This window comes from Acanthochromis polyacanthus, chromosome 18 (assembly GCF_021347895.1).
Source record: "Acanthochromis polyacanthus isolate Apoly-LR-REF ecotype Palm Island chromosome 18, KAUST_Apoly_ChrSc, whole genome shotgun sequence".
In the NCBI taxonomy this organism is placed as follows: domain Eukaryota; kingdom Metazoa; phylum Chordata; class Actinopteri; family Pomacentridae; genus Acanthochromis; species Acanthochromis polyacanthus.
The window spans coordinates 13,491,360-13,509,239 of NC_067130.1; the positions used below are offsets into that span (position 1 = coordinate 13,491,360).

At 38.3% G+C, this 17,880-nt stretch overlaps 1 protein-coding gene across 12 annotated transcripts in view; it reads right to left on the reverse strand.

The window, feature by feature from the left end:
* kcnt1a (potassium sodium-activated channel subfamily T member 1a) overlaps positions 1-17,880 on the reverse strand; it is a 40,895-nt gene that overhangs the window by 13,448 nt on the left and 9,567 nt on the right. For 9 of the 12 annotated variants that reach the window (XM_022198569.2, XM_022198577.2, XM_022198572.2 and 6 more), the window contains 14 exons: positions 17,460-17,607; positions 15,998-16,045; positions 15,676-15,724; positions 15,446-15,505; positions 15,050-15,124; positions 12,945-13,028; positions 12,443-12,537; positions 10,717-10,897; positions 10,467-10,631; positions 10,208-10,344; positions 6,323-6,386; positions 6,079-6,187; positions 2,305-2,413; positions 1,114-1,263 (listed from right to left, as the gene is read on the reverse strand). In XM_022198569.2, coding sequence (XP_022054261.1) covers positions 1,114-1,263; positions 2,305-2,413; positions 6,079-6,187; positions 6,323-6,386; positions 10,208-10,344; positions 10,467-10,631; positions 10,717-10,897; positions 12,443-12,537; positions 12,945-13,028; positions 15,050-15,124; positions 15,446-15,505; positions 15,676-15,724; positions 15,998-16,045; positions 17,460-17,607 — 1,474 coding nt within the window. The remainder of the gene's footprint in view (positions 1-1,113; positions 1,264-2,304; positions 2,414-6,078; positions 6,188-6,322; positions 6,387-10,207; positions 10,345-10,466; positions 10,632-10,716; positions 10,898-12,442; positions 12,538-12,944; positions 13,029-15,049; positions 15,125-15,445; positions 15,506-15,675; positions 15,725-15,997; positions 16,046-17,459; positions 17,608-17,880) is intronic. The other 3 variants (XM_022198570.2, XM_022198576.2, XM_022198581.2) reach the window with 1 other exon arrangement.

A 17,880-nucleotide genomic window follows, 5' to 3' on the forward strand; every position in this document is an offset into this window, starting at 1 on the left:
GTTCTGCTCCATCACATGTTTTAAATCTATTACATGTGAGTATAAAACTGAAGCTTCACTGGAAATTACGTTGCAAATCGAATTGAAAATCAGAAAAAATTAGAGATTTTTCCTAAAGCATTCAGCCCTAGTTAAAGGTATGAATAACTAATATCAGCTCACTCTATGAAAACAACATGACATTAACCTGTAAATGACCAAGAGCTTCAGGATGTGCACACCTAAAGTGACTTTAGCACCAGTGGTTAACCAACAATTAATTACTTTCTTAAGTTATTATTTATTCATGTTATTTATCTACTTGTAAATTTTATGTTTATGCTTTTTGTTTCCAGTTTTTTAAATATATATATACATATTGCAAGGAAGTTTGCATGATTAATTTAAATACAAATATATATATATCAGTGGGATTGTAAAATTGCACTTGCATGCTTAGAACATTATAAAGCATGACACCCCAGAAAGATTTTGATTTAAACTAAGTTGAATCAGAAAGCAAGAAAAAAATCCAATATCTAACCCCAGTGAACTCCCTGTAACTTAATATTTCAAATGAGTATTGGAAGTGATTTTCCTTGAGGTCAGATGTGTTAATTACTGAGATTAAGAGGTACTGGTAGGTGGATTTTGTCACCCACAGACAGAGCCAAACTAACCTTTGTTGTTTTCTTCTGTTTCCAGTATTTGTGTCTTTAGCTTTGTGCTTAACAGACAGATATAAAAGTGATATCAGTGTCCTCATCTAACCTTTAGCCAGAAAGCACAAAACCTAATTCTGAAATATGTAATTGTTCCTTTAAACCAGAGGAGAAGTGCTGTCTCTGTATGAAAGACATGAAAAAAAAAGTTTTTTTGGAGTCTGTGACATACAAGGCATCACTTTCAGCAGAAAAAACAGCTATAATCAAAAGGTTGATGTGTTTTTTGTTCTGTGATTCATGTCAAACCAGTGTGAGACAAACCAGCAGCAGAACAGCGCTGCTGAACGAACACAAGATGAAACCAGGTCAAACAGACAGAACAAAGTATGTGGAAGCCCTGCAAACGTTGGAATGTACTTTCAACTTGTCAGCATCTGACGAAGATGCTTTAGCTTACATGTCAACTCACTTCTTGTGAGCATGAAAGGAGGCGTATGTGAAGCTTTTGCCATTATACTCTCCAAAGAACTTGCTGTCACACAGTCGGATGTGGTAGACCTCGTTGCCGGAGCAACATCCATACATCCTCTGCCACTGCTCCGGAGACTGCTGGCCCTCTCTGCTTACAAAACACAAAATGGATCAGTAAACCCAGAGCCGTTGAAGTTTCATACATGACAAACACACTGAGCTTTTGTCTTCATCACCAGTACTTGTGATCAGTCATAATAATCATTTGCAAAAGGAAAACTCTCCATCTCCTCTCCTCGAACCCCTCAGGACCCTCCAGGCAGCGCTGGGTGTCCTGGTGACAGCAGACAGCTTGATCCATCTGTGTCAGCCAGGCGGCTGGGCTCAGATATGCCCTCTGTAATGACTTCCGGTGATTAGAGTAATTGCTTAGGCACTTAGATAGAGTTTATTGAACTACAAGAGATGCTCAGAACAACCTGAAGGTAGCAGTTTACATACTAGCTTCTTAGCACTTTTTAATATTTATGTAAAATGACTTGTAAACTGGATTTCACACTCAGAGTTTCATAACTGCTTGTAAAAGGCAAAACAACATTCTCAACATTATCAGTGTCTCCTTTTCTGTTTTAAACTTATTTCCCAGTGAACATCCCTGATGAGCTACATGTCCCCACAACCAGCTTCAAAGACGCCCACACATGCAGTGCAAACATACAGACTCACATTCTGCACAGTGCACCTTTGTGGCTAACGTGTGCAATTTCAAATATTCATAAAAAGACACAAAGCTTCACTTTCTGAGGAGTTGTCAGGAACACAGTAAAACCCACAGACTCTTATTGAGAGCAGTTTCTCTCAGCCATTGAAATCAGCTTTTTAAAATGATCTGTTTGCTTGCTGTGAGAAATCGTTTTCCACCGGAGAGCTATTCATCCAGCATTACAGAGGACACATGCTAAGAAAAATCAATGCAGTTGCCACCTGTTCTTTCTTCTGCTGCACTCTCTTTCCTTCCAGCTGAGCTCCACAATGAACCAAGACTTTTGTCTTTGCTTTGGCCTTCTCCCCTCTCTGTGCCAGTCCCATTGATCCGATTACAACATCATGGCCATGTGAAGAAATCTGAACTTTGCAGCTATGCTAAGGAGAATCAAACGGCCTGAGGAGGTGGTGAAAGAAGACTGACCGTCCACGGGAAGTGTGCACGAGGAGCGTGACCAAGGTGGAGGTGGCAGGACACACACAGTTGAGAGCCAGCATGGCGTACTTGAACTCCTCCTCACACACAACATGATCTGAAAATGAACAGATGAGCTTATTAGTGGAGGTGGTCAAGAAGTAAGAGTAATATTTTTAGTTATTATACATTAAAACTGGTTCAACATTTTGGAATATATTGAGTCAGGCACAGTACAAGATGTATCGTGTATGAGCAGATTATGTTGCAGACCTAAAACGACATGTAAAACAATCTAAAGCTTGACTTATATTTATCCTTCGGGTAATTCAGGTCTTAAAAATCATCTTAATGTACTGTCAGTTGTCCTTGTTTTACTTGATTCACTTTTTCTAAGCTTTTTTTTTTGTGCCAAAATTACATCATTGATCAGAAGCTGTTCAGCTATTAGATGGTTCATGAACTAATCATCTTTGAGGCACCATTCTGTTAAAAAAATTCACCAAATCTAAGCGTAAAATTGTCACAATTAATCCAAATGCCCTTGTTGTACATGTCTCACAAAAATGGGCAAGAACTAAAATCTCAGTGCTCCTTGCCATGATCGTAAAGCCATTAGTGACTCAGCTGCAACCAAATTATGTGACAAAAGTTCAGTGACTTTGAGCTGAACTGCAGGCTATGTTTATACAGAGCAGCTCGGAGACAAGTATGGAAATGAATTCAAAGTTTCATATCATTTAAAACCACCCTCATTCCCATTAGTTAGAACAAATGTGGACACTGTTGTATATAGTGATCTCAAATAATTTTTCTGTTTTTGTACAATAAATAATCAAACAAACACAACTTTTGTTTATCCATTTTTATGACTTATTTCAATATAACAGTGCATCTTTACTTCTAGCCATTGTTGTGTTGTTTCCATGGAGATGCAGGACTTTATGTTGTAGCAAAAAATGAGTCCACAGTGTGTAAAAATGTGACAGGAGCAAAAAAATGGGCAGAGCCTGCTTAAAATTTTAGAGCTATTTATCATTAATGGCTGTATTATTTTACTAATTTACCTGTTTGATCTTTGAAATGACTAGTTTTACTTCTATTTGTTTGCCTACATGTTCCGCTTCTTAGTATCTTTTCACGACTTTACATCCCTTACATCAGTAGAGTGGTGAAGAAAGTTAACATTAACACTGGTTAATAATGTGTTTCTGCAGTGTGGAGCTAGCTAAAACTTGACCACGCAAAGGATCAACAAAGCTTATCTTCCTCCTATGTCGACCCACTCCAGCTTTATTCAAAATGTAAAAAGTGCACTGAACTTGTCTAAATCTTGCTAAATAATAATAGATAGCATCTAATTTCTTTCCTTCTCATATTCTGTTGGTACGTGCTGTAACCATTTCCCGGTGACCAACAGTCTATCGCAGTTATTTCATCAAGTCTTTGTTGGTTGCCTGGCAACAAGAAAGCCATGGAGCCCAGAGAGAAATAATTACAGCACTTAACCCCCCGTAAAACCATAATTTTCATTGTCATTTAAACATTTTGGCTTTGTACAGATCAAACAAACAAGCTATAATGAATAACTAAGGGAGCTTTCGAGATACTTTATGCTCCCCGAGTCTGGTTTTGCCGGAAGTCTCTTCCTGTTAAAATGAAGTCGTTCCTCTCAGATGTCGCCAAGTGTTTTTAAAAGGGGAGTCATTGAATTCACTAAGTTTTTCTCTGTGATATTGTATCTTTAAATTTAAATATCTTTAAATTAGTCAGGCATATTTGAATAGTAGATAATACTGCATGGCCCTAACCTCAATATCTACACAACTTATGTTCTTATTTCTGTATTGTGGAGCAGTTTGGGTCAATGTGTGTTGGTTTAAATGTTCTATAGAAATAATGGCGTTTGATTTAACCCTCCTGTTGTCCTCATTTATGGGCACCAAAAATAGTGTTTCCTGTCTAAAAAAAAAAATAAAAAATTGAGCAAATAAATTCACTAAATTTCTGAAAATTTGCAAAACCTTCAGGAAGAAAATTCCAATAATTCCTTAAATATTTCCCTTAAAAGTCTTACTTTAAAAAAATCCCCCAAATGTGTAAAGAAAATTCTTGTTAATATTTACAAAAAATGAGTAAAAATCTTCCAAAAAAAATCTTAAAAATATCTAAAGTGATTATGTGTTTATCAGTAAAACTTCTAATATTTTCTTTAAGAACATTCACAAAAAAAAAAAATCAACCAAAATCCAGCGAATTTCTTCAGGAACATATTTAAATTTTCTTTTTTTCCACCAAAAAATGTTCTAAATTTTTCCCAAAATGTTTCACTGTGAAAACATAATTTTTTCCCCACATTTTCAAACTTTAAAATGGGTCAATTTTGACCCGCAGGATGACACGAGGGTTAAAGGTCCCATATTGTGCTCCTTTTCACAAAATTAATGAAAGTTTCACACATCCCCAGAATGTGTCTTTCAGGAAGTTTCTAGTTTGTTTGTTCTTTAATCACATAATAGTGCAAAGGTGGTTTATTCCACCATGCCTGCATCCAGCTCTAAACAAACTGTTTCGGGGTCTGTAGCCTTAAATGTAGCTGAGCTGCCACTGTCCACAACCCCTTCAGGAAGAAGACTCTCTCTGTGATCGATAGAATGGAGTAAAACAGGTGACCACATGGCAGATAAATGAGTGTGTGAGAGAATGGCTTTCTGTCACTTCTAATGTTCTGTATGAATCATCACTTTACATGGTAATATTACAGAATTTGCTGCCCAGCTGTTGTTTTTAAATCCAGTGTATGGTGAGTTGGTCAGAAAATGCTGGCTGTAAAATCAGTACTTAAGTAGTGACAGCTTGGATGGCTCTGAAATTACGGCAGTTAACATGTTAATGGACCGCATTTCAATCACTATTTCACATTTGTTCCATTGTCTGACAACAGAAACGGAGAAATGTGCAAATGAAAATGGCTTTGTTTGGAATTTGACCATCTTAAAATGTGGCATATGTGAGCACAGAGAAGTGCATGAAGACTCTTGTGTTCACTCTGTGTGTGCTTTGCTCGTGACTGAGACATTTCAGAGTTAGCAGAAGCATCTCTTGCAAGTAAACAAACCTGGTGAACTGAGAGGTAGCTGCTCATTCTGAATGGCTCATTTCACAAGCAGAAGGCAGTGAGGGGGCAGGTTTTTTGCCATTTTTTTTTTTTTTTTTAGCTTATCATCTGGTGTTTTTCCAGACTTTAACATTAGCATTTACATATCTCTACATATTTCTATTTCTACATAAACATCTCATATTTATGTGAAATTTATTGGTAAATTATCGCCAATTCAAATAAAGTGTATATATTATGCAACCTGGACAGGAATTTCTTGCTGTCCTAATTAAGTAGACTCTTAAGGCTCCACTGTGTTCACCAAGCACAGTGTTTTTATTCTGTCTCCTGTTTGGTGAAGAGCAGCTGGTGTACAGTGGGATTTTTCCAGCAGAAACAGCTATGCAAGCAGTATGAGAGAACCAAAAGCAAAGCTGCAGGCGGGACAGCTACACAAAGATCCATAAGAAACTGTAGATCAATGTGCAGACGAGAGAAAATGAAAGTATAACTCAGATCTGGTTTAACTCAGCCCCTTTCACTTACAAGTAGTCATGTTATCCGACATTATTAGCGAATAGAGTACTTTAACATATAGATGTAAGATTGGGATCATTGTTTTCTCGTTTAACTAATGGTCAGAAAGCAAACACGTGTTTCACTTACAGCTTACAAACTCTCACCTGCAAACTTAACATGAAACTTATTTTCAGGTTTGAGTATCTGGACATAAAGAGGACAATTTGGAGCGAAGTCCTTCACTGCCCAAGCTCTCAGGATGGTCTGATGGTCCTGTGGGGAATCGGAGAGATGTTTTCCGTTTTCTAATTAATGAGTAATTGTCTTTCTGACAGAAAACAATAATGACTGACACCTCATAAGTGATGAAGAATTATGGCGGGATTTATTAGTTGTTGTTTGTCTTACCGCAGCCATGCGATCCACCTCGTTCCGACTGCTCAGGATGAAGCAAGCCTCTGCATCATCCATTCTGCAGCAGGGGGACAAAGTTGACAAGCAATAAAATGCAATCATCATACAGTCAAAACAGCGGGAAAATATCTAATCCTGCCTCAGACAACTAAACTGAAATGACATCTGACCAGTGAGAAGACAACAGCACCCTTTGATTCAATACAATACTCAGTTTGGCTACATCTACTGTCTGAAGCTTCACAGACAACCTGAGATAATATGTACTGTATACTCAGTGTGCTGTGAATGTGGAACTGTTTCTGCATATGATTAACAGAGCCAGGAGAGTGCAGAATGCAAAACAAGTGTGGGAGGATTTGAAACAGCGCCAGTTGCAGGATGTAAGCTTTGACACACACACCCAGTCCTCTACTTCTAATTGCTCTGTGAAAATCCTGCTAAATGTATACAGTTAAGTTACATAACCCATTTTCATCAAAGTGAAGCTTATCTTTATGTGAGTGGTGGAGCACCTAATGGTACAACTGTTGCCTGCTCAGCACAAGTGAAGGAAAACAGGGTTTATTCAATGTTTTAGTTGTAGTTATGACCAAGATGTTTTCTTGTTTGAGAAAGATAAGCCACAAATGACAGATTTTTTTAATCCTCGTGTTGTCCTCATTTATGAGCACCAAAAAATAATATTTTCTTGTCTGAAAAAAATCCAAAAATTCAGCCAAAAAAACCCCCCCAAATTTGCAAAACCTTCTGGAAGAAAATTCCAATAATTCCTTAAAAGTTGTTTTTTTTAAAAAAAATAAAAAATCTCCCAGATTTGGCAAGCAATTTCTTGTAAATATTTTCAAAAAAATGAGCAAAAGTCTTCCAAAAAAAAAAAATCCTAAAAACATCTAAAATGATTTCATATATATATCAGTAAAATTTCTAATATTTTCTTGAAGAACATTCACAAAAAAATCAACCAAAATCCAGCGAAATTCGCTGGATTTTGGTTGATTTTTATGTGAATGTTCTTACGAAACATTTCTAACATTTCTTTATTTCCATCAAAAATGTTGAAAAATTTCCCAAAAATGTTGAAAATGTGGACATCAGAAGTTTCACTGTGAAAATATATATATTTTTCCACATTTTCAAACTTTAAAACAGGTCAATTTGGCCCACAGGACGACACGAGGGTTAAAGTCCCTCTATGGGTGGTTGATTTAACACCTAAAAGTTCATCTCTGTGTGTCAAAATTACATATTTAGAAGTTTTTTCCCTATTAAAATCACAACTCCCTGCCTTAAAATGGCTTAGATGTAACTCTACACTCTTGCTTCCTCTAAAATGTGTAGATCTAGGAAGTCTACAACTCTTTCTTCAGCCACTTGCTGCAACACGAGCACACCAGCTCACCTACAACTCTGCTCAAACACCGGAAAGCTTCTTGGTGCTGCACAATGGCGAGTTGCAACATTGTTGTAATTAGTCGTATATGTTTGACCTGTTAACAGATTGTGAAAAAGAATAATGATACAGAAAGCTTAGGCTTGCAAGGACTGGTTCTTTACGTTTGTTTTTTATGAAACTCTGGAAGTCTGAATCTGTATTTTTGCATTTGGAGGTGGAAATGCCCAGCTGTAGCGTTGACTGCATGTTCCTTTCATGTAACGCCTTCTATTACATTAAAAAAAAACACCATATGGGCATGTTAACAATGCAAAAACTTGATTTTCATCTAAGTGGAACAATTACTGGTCAAACTGGAGCTGGACTGGTGTGGATTTCCTAAATGTTGTCTCCTGGTGTCATTCAGCATTTTCTCATACTGCAGCATCTTTTTTAAATTTTGTTGTTAAAGATTCGTTGCCAAGTAAACAACCTTGTCTTTCAGGCTGTTTTGTTATTAATTTCTAGCCTCCAATGCCACATAACACAAATGTTTTACAGAGTGTGTACGGCTACCAAGCTGATAATCCGCAAAATGAGTGCATTTATCACTTAAGCTTGGCTGCGACTCTGTGAAGTGCCTTGAAACATGCCTGTCTGTCACAAAATCCTGTGTTTTGCATTCAGCTTGTATGAAAGGTGCTTTATAAATACAATTTTTTGATTAATTCATTGATGTCATTAAGGCTACAGGAATAAACTTGACTTGTCACACAGCCTGACAGCAGGTTTTTATTTCCTTTCATCAGCGTCTGAATTTTCTCATAGTTTCATTCATGAAGCGTTCGTGAGTCAAAGTTATCAGAGGAATGTGAGACAGATCATGTTGGTTTTCCCTCGAGGAGCAGTCCATTTACCAGTTCAGTCTCAAAAGAAATAAGTATAGCTTGAATGAATAATTACAATGTTGTCTGAGTGTGAGGACACACAATAGCTCTGACAAGCCTATTTACTAAGAAAGGAATGAAAGAATATCAGGGTGAAATTAAGGAATGGAAGGACAATGGCACTTTTAAATCTTTCTGACAGTTTTTTTTTTTTTTGCCAATTATTCATACCTATCCCAGAATGCAAAATGTTGCATTTTTGCACTAGTAAAGATGATTTGATCTCAGTTAGTGTGGGCTGCAAAGTCAGACTGACGATCAAAGGAATCCATGAAGTTATCTTTATTTTCCCAAAGCACCGAGAAGATCAGCACAACATACCCAACCCATGCCCCATAAATGATTCAGACTGTAGGTTTACACGATATGAGGAAAATCAGAAACTTTTTTCAATATTGCCATGACGATATGACGTGTGATAAACAAATGCTAACGTGGCTTAAGCAGTTCTTATGTCTCAAATGTCTTTAATATGTTTATTTCTAACATGGGCATCAATCACTGCAAAACGATTAACCCAAAAACCTGCTGCTGGGTTTGTGACATGTTATCATTTTTAAAAACCACCAAAAGGACACCATGTATCATAGTTATAAACCATGTGCAGAGAAAGAATGATTGCATATTCACTTCGCCAAGGAACAGGGCGGAGTCATGTGACAATAAGCGTACATCTGTCTGTCTGTCTGTCTGTATGTGTGCAACATTACTCAAAAACAGACCAACGGATTTGGATGAAATTTTCAGGGAAGGTCAGGAATGACACAAGGACCACCTGATTAGATTTTGGCAGTGATGTGGCTTTTAGTCTGGATCCACAGATTTGTCAAAGATTTCTACATCATTGCAAGACAGCAGCACTGCATCACTGTAACTATGACTACAAGTGAACGCTGCATCAGCTGCCTGCTGACGATCACATGATTGCGATCCTACAAGTCCATCGCTGTGGACCACGAATTTTTTAAAGATTTCATTTGTCGGAAATCATACGACTGAGCAGCCTTGGTGGAGGACTGCGCTCTCTGAGTGCTTTTCTTGTTTCGATGGTCATTGACTTACTCCTCTGTAACGTGTCACTTTATTGTGAAAATGAACAAAATCTAAGCTAGAAAACTGTTGTATTTCATCAAAATTACTTTATTCTAGATGTACTGTTAAAAACAAATCCCAAAATAAACAGTTTTGCTCTAACAAGATTCTGCAAAACACTAAAAAAAAAAAAAATCTGTTACAAAAATTACAAAAAATCGGTTAAAAAAATCTGTCACAACGAACAGTAATGTAGGGACTTTGGCTGCATTGGGCTGAACTGCAGGCTGTGTTTATGTAGAACAGAGGGGAGACAAGTCTGGAAACAAATTTAAAAGCTTGTGTGCAGCACCATTAATCAAAATGACAGACAGATTCATAAGAAAACCACTTGTAGCTCAGACAATGCTTTTACTCGTAGAGAAGTGGTGCAAGTTTAATGTTAAAATATATTCTAAGAATTAATCATCATGGACCACACAGAAGTCATCTCCCTCTGAGGTGGTTTTAGGCTCTATCACTTACTTGGCCCTCAGCAGATCCTGGTCTTTGAGGACAGACCCCTGCAGGTAGATGACTCTCTGAGACCACAGAGGGATCTGCAGCACCCTTCGAACCTGCAGATCCATTTCACTCGGACACAGGATCACCACATAGTAATCCTTCAAGATCATACAAGAACCACATCAGTATCATCAGTCAGTGTCTCTGTTACTGTGTTGATAAGAGTTATTTTTAAATATCCTTAGAGACATGCATGTGTGTTTGTAATGTTGCGTCATACCTGCAGTCTGGGATGTGCGTAGAATTCATTGAGGAAATCCATGAGCAGGTCTATTTTGAGTGAGCTGACACACAGGACTACATGTTTCTCTGTCTGGGCCCTGTGGCGGCTGTAGTTCCCTCCAGACTTCTGCCTCTCCATCCACAGGTAAATGAGCTCCTCAAACTGAAACACAATCAGAAGGATCAAACAAGAACTCACAGAGGAATGTCATCGAGCTCCCGAAGATTTATTTTCAGCATCTTCCTACCTGCAGAGGCAGCACCACCAGAGCCACACAGATCATGATGACTACCAGCAGCTGGGACGGCCAGATGCGAGGAGTCACGTCTCCGAAGCCCACGGTGGAGAAGGTGACGATGCAGAAGTAGAAGGAATTGAAGAGGGAGAGATTCTTGCCCGCTCGCTCCAGGTGCTGAATCCCACATGTGCTGTGTCATAAAATGGATAGAAACCATGAAGGCAAACAAGTTAGAAATCATAGGCAGCATATTCTATTTGTTATGAACCTGAACACAAAAGACCAGAAGCAATAAAGCCCATAGTCATGAATAATTAATACACTTGGTTAAATAATTTAAAATGTTCCGAAAATGAAATTCTAATCATTAAAATAATAACTTTTGGGCTGTATAAAGACAACATACTTCAGCTGACTTTCTGTGCCTGCAGTTATTTTTTTTTATGATTGAATTTACCACTTAATAAAGTGCTAATTAAATTTACTGTCCTTTTGAGCTTGTTTTCTCCCCCAACTCCAGATTTTTTAGTTGTCACAGATGGCTTGTCTATTCCCTTTTCCTCTCTATTCATCACGACAGTAACACTTCATTTTACAGGGCCATTATTTAGTAATAGTTCCCTGAATATTTCTTGAAAGTTTCCTGGAAATTTAATTTGGCTCTCGATAAAGCTCTCATTTGAATTAGTTCATTAAATTTTGTTGAGTTTATTACTAATTTCCAGCGGAATTTCCGAGAAAGAGCTGCTCCATCTCGATGATTACATACAGACAAATGACACGTTTTTCATTTTCAACTGACCTGCAGTGAATTTACCAACAGTTTCAAAGTTACGGTTAATAACTAATTTGGAATTGACTGAAAGTGCATCGATTAATCACAAAGCCTGGCTCACATTATTTTAAAATACTACTGCTTGTAAGTGACCCAGTGGTCTAACGGATAAGGTATCAGCCTCCGGAGCTGGGGATTGTGGGTTGAAGTCCCACCTGGGTTGTTTGGGAAATAAATGACATTAAGTATTTCTGATTAGAGACGTCATCATCCATCGGATTCCAAAAAAGTACTCTAATCTGAGCACTTTTGATCATCTCGAAATAAAACATTTTAAATATTGCAACAAAAGAAAACAGATGCAGCCGTAACATTTTAAGATCCACCATCCCAATTATTTTCAGTGCAAATGAAAAGCATGTTACATATTCAGCATTTACAGATCAGCTGGCAAACTACAGGCGTCCTCTTTGTATTCTACAAAAGGTGGGAAGCTGTTTCTTCTGTGTAAGTTTCTGTTGTTGCTGTTTTTTAATCAAAGATGATACTTCCAGGAATGAAAGTCTGTTTTGAAGGAGCTGCGGCTTCTTGAACACTTATAACTTGACTCATCACTGATTACATTTTCCCCCGAAGCGGACCGGTTGTCTCATATATCAGAATCGTTTTCTAAGTTGAAGCGTTGGTCATACTGAAAGAAAAAGTTTAGAATTTCAAAACAGCCTTATTTTAAAGACACAATAAAATGTAGTCAATGTTTTTGAGGATAATTACAGCTACTTATTTGTTGTAATGCGGTACATAGTCCTGATTACAAGCTGTTTTCCCTTTGATTTATATATTTTTTGTTTTTAGTTTTGAGGCTGTATATTTGAATATACACATAGCAAAGTTAAATATGTCATCCACACTAAAGACTGATCTTACAAACGCTAGAAATCCTCGAAGAAGCAGCCTCACCCAGTGAAGACGAGGCAGAGCAGGGTGCAGATGAGAATGAGGACCTGGTTGAACATGGCTGAGTTGGTCCTCTGGATCGCTCTGTGGACGTCATTCTACACCACAACAAACAGCATACTTTATTATCTGAAGCTGAAACCTCGAGGACACACAAACCCAATGTGAACATTAAACCCCCATCTATCGAATGTTGAATTCGCTCATTAATTAGCTTCGCTGCTGCAAATGATTCTGCTCTCGGATGCTCCCCGCTGCAGCAGAACAGCATGAACTCCTGAACAAGAAGATGAAATGCAGACTGAGCTGCAATAACTCCCAGTGAGACTCCTATAGAGCGCAGACAAACAGAGCAGAACCGAAGCAGGAGAAGCGCCTGTTGTCGTCAGTACCTCTGTAATTCGGCGCAGTAAAGTGCTGATTATCTTGCCTTAACAAAGTCATTAAAATGTTGATCAAAAACAGGTCATTAACAGACCCAATTACGTTTATGGTTCTGACTCACGATCATGTTCTCCAAAGCACATTTAGCCAACCAGCAGTTGAGAAACACAGGGATGAAGATGTTCCTTATTGAAGGCCAGAAGATCTGAGGAGAAAGTAAAAGACAGGTTTTAGTTTTCAGTAAAAACTACTCTGGTGGGAGATATGATTCAAGCTTTGACGTTTCACCTGTGAAAATTGGAACTTTCTATTGCTGTCTAACATTTTAACACTCAGAAGGACTGAGACGTTCAGTCTGCAGTTGTTGGTCATTTTAAATGTGCGCAGTTCAGCAGCTCAAAGCCCAGATCAGTTGGACTTTCAGGACTTTTTGGCTGTTATTCTGAAAGTCTAACATGCATAAATATTAAAACAGGGTTATGAAGGAAGATGCTCACAGTGTGAAACTCTCAGTCATCCAGATTGTATATCCAGAAGTGCTAAGTTAATGTCTTAATGCTATTTTTATTTAAATTTCCACCTTAAAAAGCACCCCCAAAATCAGTCAGTAACAACTCCTAAACTGACCCCCAGAGCTCTATGGATCAGAGACATTTAGGAGAATTTTGAATTACAATAATTATATTTGTCCCCATCGAAAGGTCAGAGTGAGATTTGAAAAACTCCACATTTTTACTTCCCTCTGATCCACAACGTAAATTACAGAGTAAGTAGCACCCTCATAACCAGTCAGTAAACGCTGATCTAAAAAGTCTCGAGTGCAGCTCTGCCAAATTTGATGGAGCCGGAATGAAACATAACAAATGCTGCATCCATTTTAATAATTGCAGGAAGCCTCTTCAGTAAATGTGTCACACTCAGTAATGCTGGAAAAATGGTTGTGTTTTAAAAGCAGAGGCAGCCTGGTCCCAGTACAGGGACCTCCAGGGTGGAATGGATTAAAGGCATGAGGACTCTGACTTAGAGCCTCTGGATGTCGTGACAGGACTAACACATGCTAGTAGAGTTTAGTGTGCTAGCTGGCTAGCATCAGCTGATGTTAAATGGAAAGTACAAAGGAAGGGATTGCCATTTGTTGATAGAACTGAAGTTGTTTGGTCATAGATAGACAGATAAAATACATGGATGGATGGATGGATGGATGGATGGATGGATGGATGGATGGATGGATGGATGGATGGACGGATGGACGGATGGACGGATGGACGGATGGACGGACGGATGGACGGTCTATCCATATCCTTGGGGAAATTCGAAGTATCCAGCAGCTCACACATATTACATTTAAGAAAAATAAGGAAATCAATGTAGAAAAGAATGTGTAAATCATGCTGATAGAAGAAATCAGGAGCCAAATGTGTTAATATGTACAGTGAAGGTGCAAATTGTTGATATTTACCCCCCAAAAATGCAAAATTGATGGAATTTACAGAAAAAAAAAGAGTATTAAATAAGTCTAAGTTATAAAAAGAACTAGTAATAAGTATAAACACAAAGGGGGCTGCTTGGTCCTGGTAGACCAGGAGGGCATGAATGTGTACAGATGACTTTTTTTAAAGCACATTTTCACTAAAAAACAAAAGCATGAACTCATGGCAGCACTGGGTTTTCCTCTCGGGAGGTTTGATCTCTGGGGAGGCTCTAAGACGATCCTCTGGGGATGAAGGTCTGCACAATATTTCAGTGCAATCTAGCAAGTAGTTGTTGAGCTATTTCAGTCTGGACGGACTGACTGATGGTGAAATCCCGAGAGGCCTGTGCATCACTTAACACCACAAACAACTGTGCTGCAGAGCTGTTTCTAGTTCATTTCTAAATTTGTGTGATTCACTTTTTACTCTGTCCATGATTACTGTGATATTCATGACACTTTCCTATTATTGAGTGCTATCTTTGAACACTGAAACTAGACAAATATAAAAAGGTAGAAATTTGTTGTAGACGTCTTCTCATAGCTTACAGTAAATGCTTGCCATAGGGGACATATGATTAGATTAGATGACTATATTAATCCCAAGAGGGGAACATTTTCCCACAAAACAGACTGATCAGGCGACATCAGAATGATTTATTTCTACAACAACAAAAGCAAGACTGACAAACTACTGCATATTCTGGATAGGAAAGAAAGTAAGTATTTCAGTGCTGCCATGGTAAAAGTTTTACCGTAATGATGAAGGGAACCGTGTTGATCATCTCCAGAAGAAAAGACACCTGGAAAATCTGCTCCCAAATGTTCCCCTGAAAGTAAAAAAAAAAAAAGAAGAAAAAAAACAACAGACTTTTAACAGTTTCATCTGCGAGCACACAATAGACAGTGAGTCACTGCAGAAAATCAATTTTTTCATGCTAGTCTGTCATCTTCTCCAAGCACTTATTCCTTCACCTCAACCGGTTCCTGCAATTACCGTCTATCCTTAATGTAGCCGCGGCAACTGACTCTGGCTAATTACACCACTTATGGAATGTCAATCTCACAGACTGTAAGTGATTAATTGTACAGAATGCATTAATTGTGTTTAAAGGCAGTGTGCCGTTGGTTTCCTCTGATGCCTGTCTCACCTTGTAGCTCAGATACATTAGCAACATGGTCTCCAGGAAGCTAATGATGGCCACGATCACCTGTGGAGCAAGAAATGATACACGCAAACTTAATGCAGCAGCTATTTGAGATACAAGCTGAGGATGAAACACACAGTGGTGGCCAAACGTGGTTTACATCTACTGTACGTCACTCTCATAAAAGTTGTCACACTACAGTTTTCATTTCTCTTTATTCTGCATTGACTCACTTGAATGGCCCAAACAGGAACCTTCCTATCCACCCAGAAGATCAACCCCCTGACAGAGAGATCACACAACAGCAGCATTAGTACCACATTTAGCAGTAAACACCCTCCAGCCCAGAGAAGAAATGCAATATTATTTGTGTCTGCAATCACTGATGATGTGAGATAAATAGCTGTTATCTTTACATAAGCGCTCCCAGTGATGATGAAAACACCAACCGCATGCCAGATTAGTTAATAAAGTGAATGCGAGGAATGAGGCAATAGACCAAACAAAGAGCTGAAAGAGTCGCCGTTAACAGGAATCACACCTTCTGCTGCTTACCAGTTTATTTCTCTGTCCTGCACCGATCCGTTCCACAGGCAGTCGACACTGCAGTGATCACGGTGAGGAAGACACAATAAAACGACAGGGCGTTAAAAGTTAACTGCTACAGGCAGCAGTGGTGTTGTTCGTGGTTTGATGGGATTTGTATATGCCAATTCAGTGAAGTAATTCCATTTGAAATCATCAGGCTCACTTGAAATATAAAACTGGATTTCTTCTCAGCCACATATACGTCTCTCATCCCAAACTAGCAGATAAAGTCAACAAGTCAGTGTAGTGTTAACAGGAGATGACTCGCTCCTGTTAGATGAACTGAAGGACACTAGAGGGGGGGTATTGTTGCTGTCATTTATGTGAACTGTGAACTTTCTTCACACACTGTGGCTTCTACCTGAGGAACCGTCCTCCCAACAATTAAAGAGCAACCTGCTGACCTGACCTATAATCCACTGTACTACGACAATAGCTGGTTTGTTTCAACACCTGCGTTTGACTTGAAGTCCTTCTAAACCCCTAAAAGCTCAGCTGTGTGTATAAAACACACCTAACTTGTAGTAACGAATTTTCTCTTAAAACATTTTCAAGCATATAAAACATTCCGAATGTCCTCTTTCGATTGTCAACTTCTGTCACAATTTTGCATTTAAGCTTCTTATTCAAGCATTTAAATTCAGGTTTTTCTGTCTTCTTTTCCATGTCAGATTTGTTTTTTTACATTTTCAATCTAATATTTCACAATAATGGCCATTTCAGTGTCTAAGTTCTTTTTTATGCACTTTTTTTTATTTTTAATGACTAACTATGATCTTTTTAGAAGATTTTTCCACATGAAAATAACCCCCTGCTGCTTCAAAATGGCTTAAATGTAACTCTACATCGCTGGTTCCTCTAGAATGTGCAGATCTATGAAGTCTGCCTCTTTCTCCACCCACAGTTCCACTACTTAATGCAGCTCCAGCACAGCAGCTCGCCTATGACTCAAACACTGAAAATCTACTGGACAGTGGCAGGCTGTAACATTGAAGCAATTTTCATGTTCAAAGTGGAAATTGATTCTAAAGTAGAATAATGACACAGAAAGTTCTACCCCGCAAGGTGACAGGATTAGTCTCTTAGGTTTGCTACACATGAAAGCTCAGATGTCTTGAGACAGTTTGTAGATAAAAATGCTCAGCGATGGTGTTCATTGTTTCTTTCATTCATGATATTTGTTCTAATATACAAAAGTCATCCTATGGACATGTTAATAAGGTAAAAAACTTAATTTTAATTTTAAAAAAATCAGTTTATTGGCATCCCATTGCCATTGTCGTCAGTGTTTCATCTCTACTTTTCATTGTTTTCCATTCAATAAGCATTTGTACTGTATGTTTTGTCTCCATCGTCGGCTGCTGTGTGATAATGCACTTGAAATAATCCTTGACTTGACGAACATATTTCTTTCTGAGTGTAAACAAACCATTTGTTGTTGCCGCTGGGAGCGTTCTGCTGTCCGGCGCTGTGAGTAGCGGCGTTGCTCTGACCGGGATTATCTGTCATCACTCTGATGATGTACAGCAGACAGGTGAGAAGCTTCAGGCAGAAGTTGAACACACGGATCCTGAGGCCTGAAGAGGGCATGATTTTTTAACAGAAAGTACGTGTTGATCTGAGCATACAGCTGTGAGCAAAAGTTTACATACATTTGTAAAGACCAAGTATAACATGGTGGTGGTGTTGAGCTTCTAACTTTAAATTGTCTGTGATGGAATGAGTGTCTTTTTCACACAAAAAAATCTTGTTACCATGCCACTAAGAAAATTTAATAAACACAACTGTCTACATCACCAAAACTAATCATTCAAGTTGTTGTATGCATATTTTTGGCCCGGCACATCATA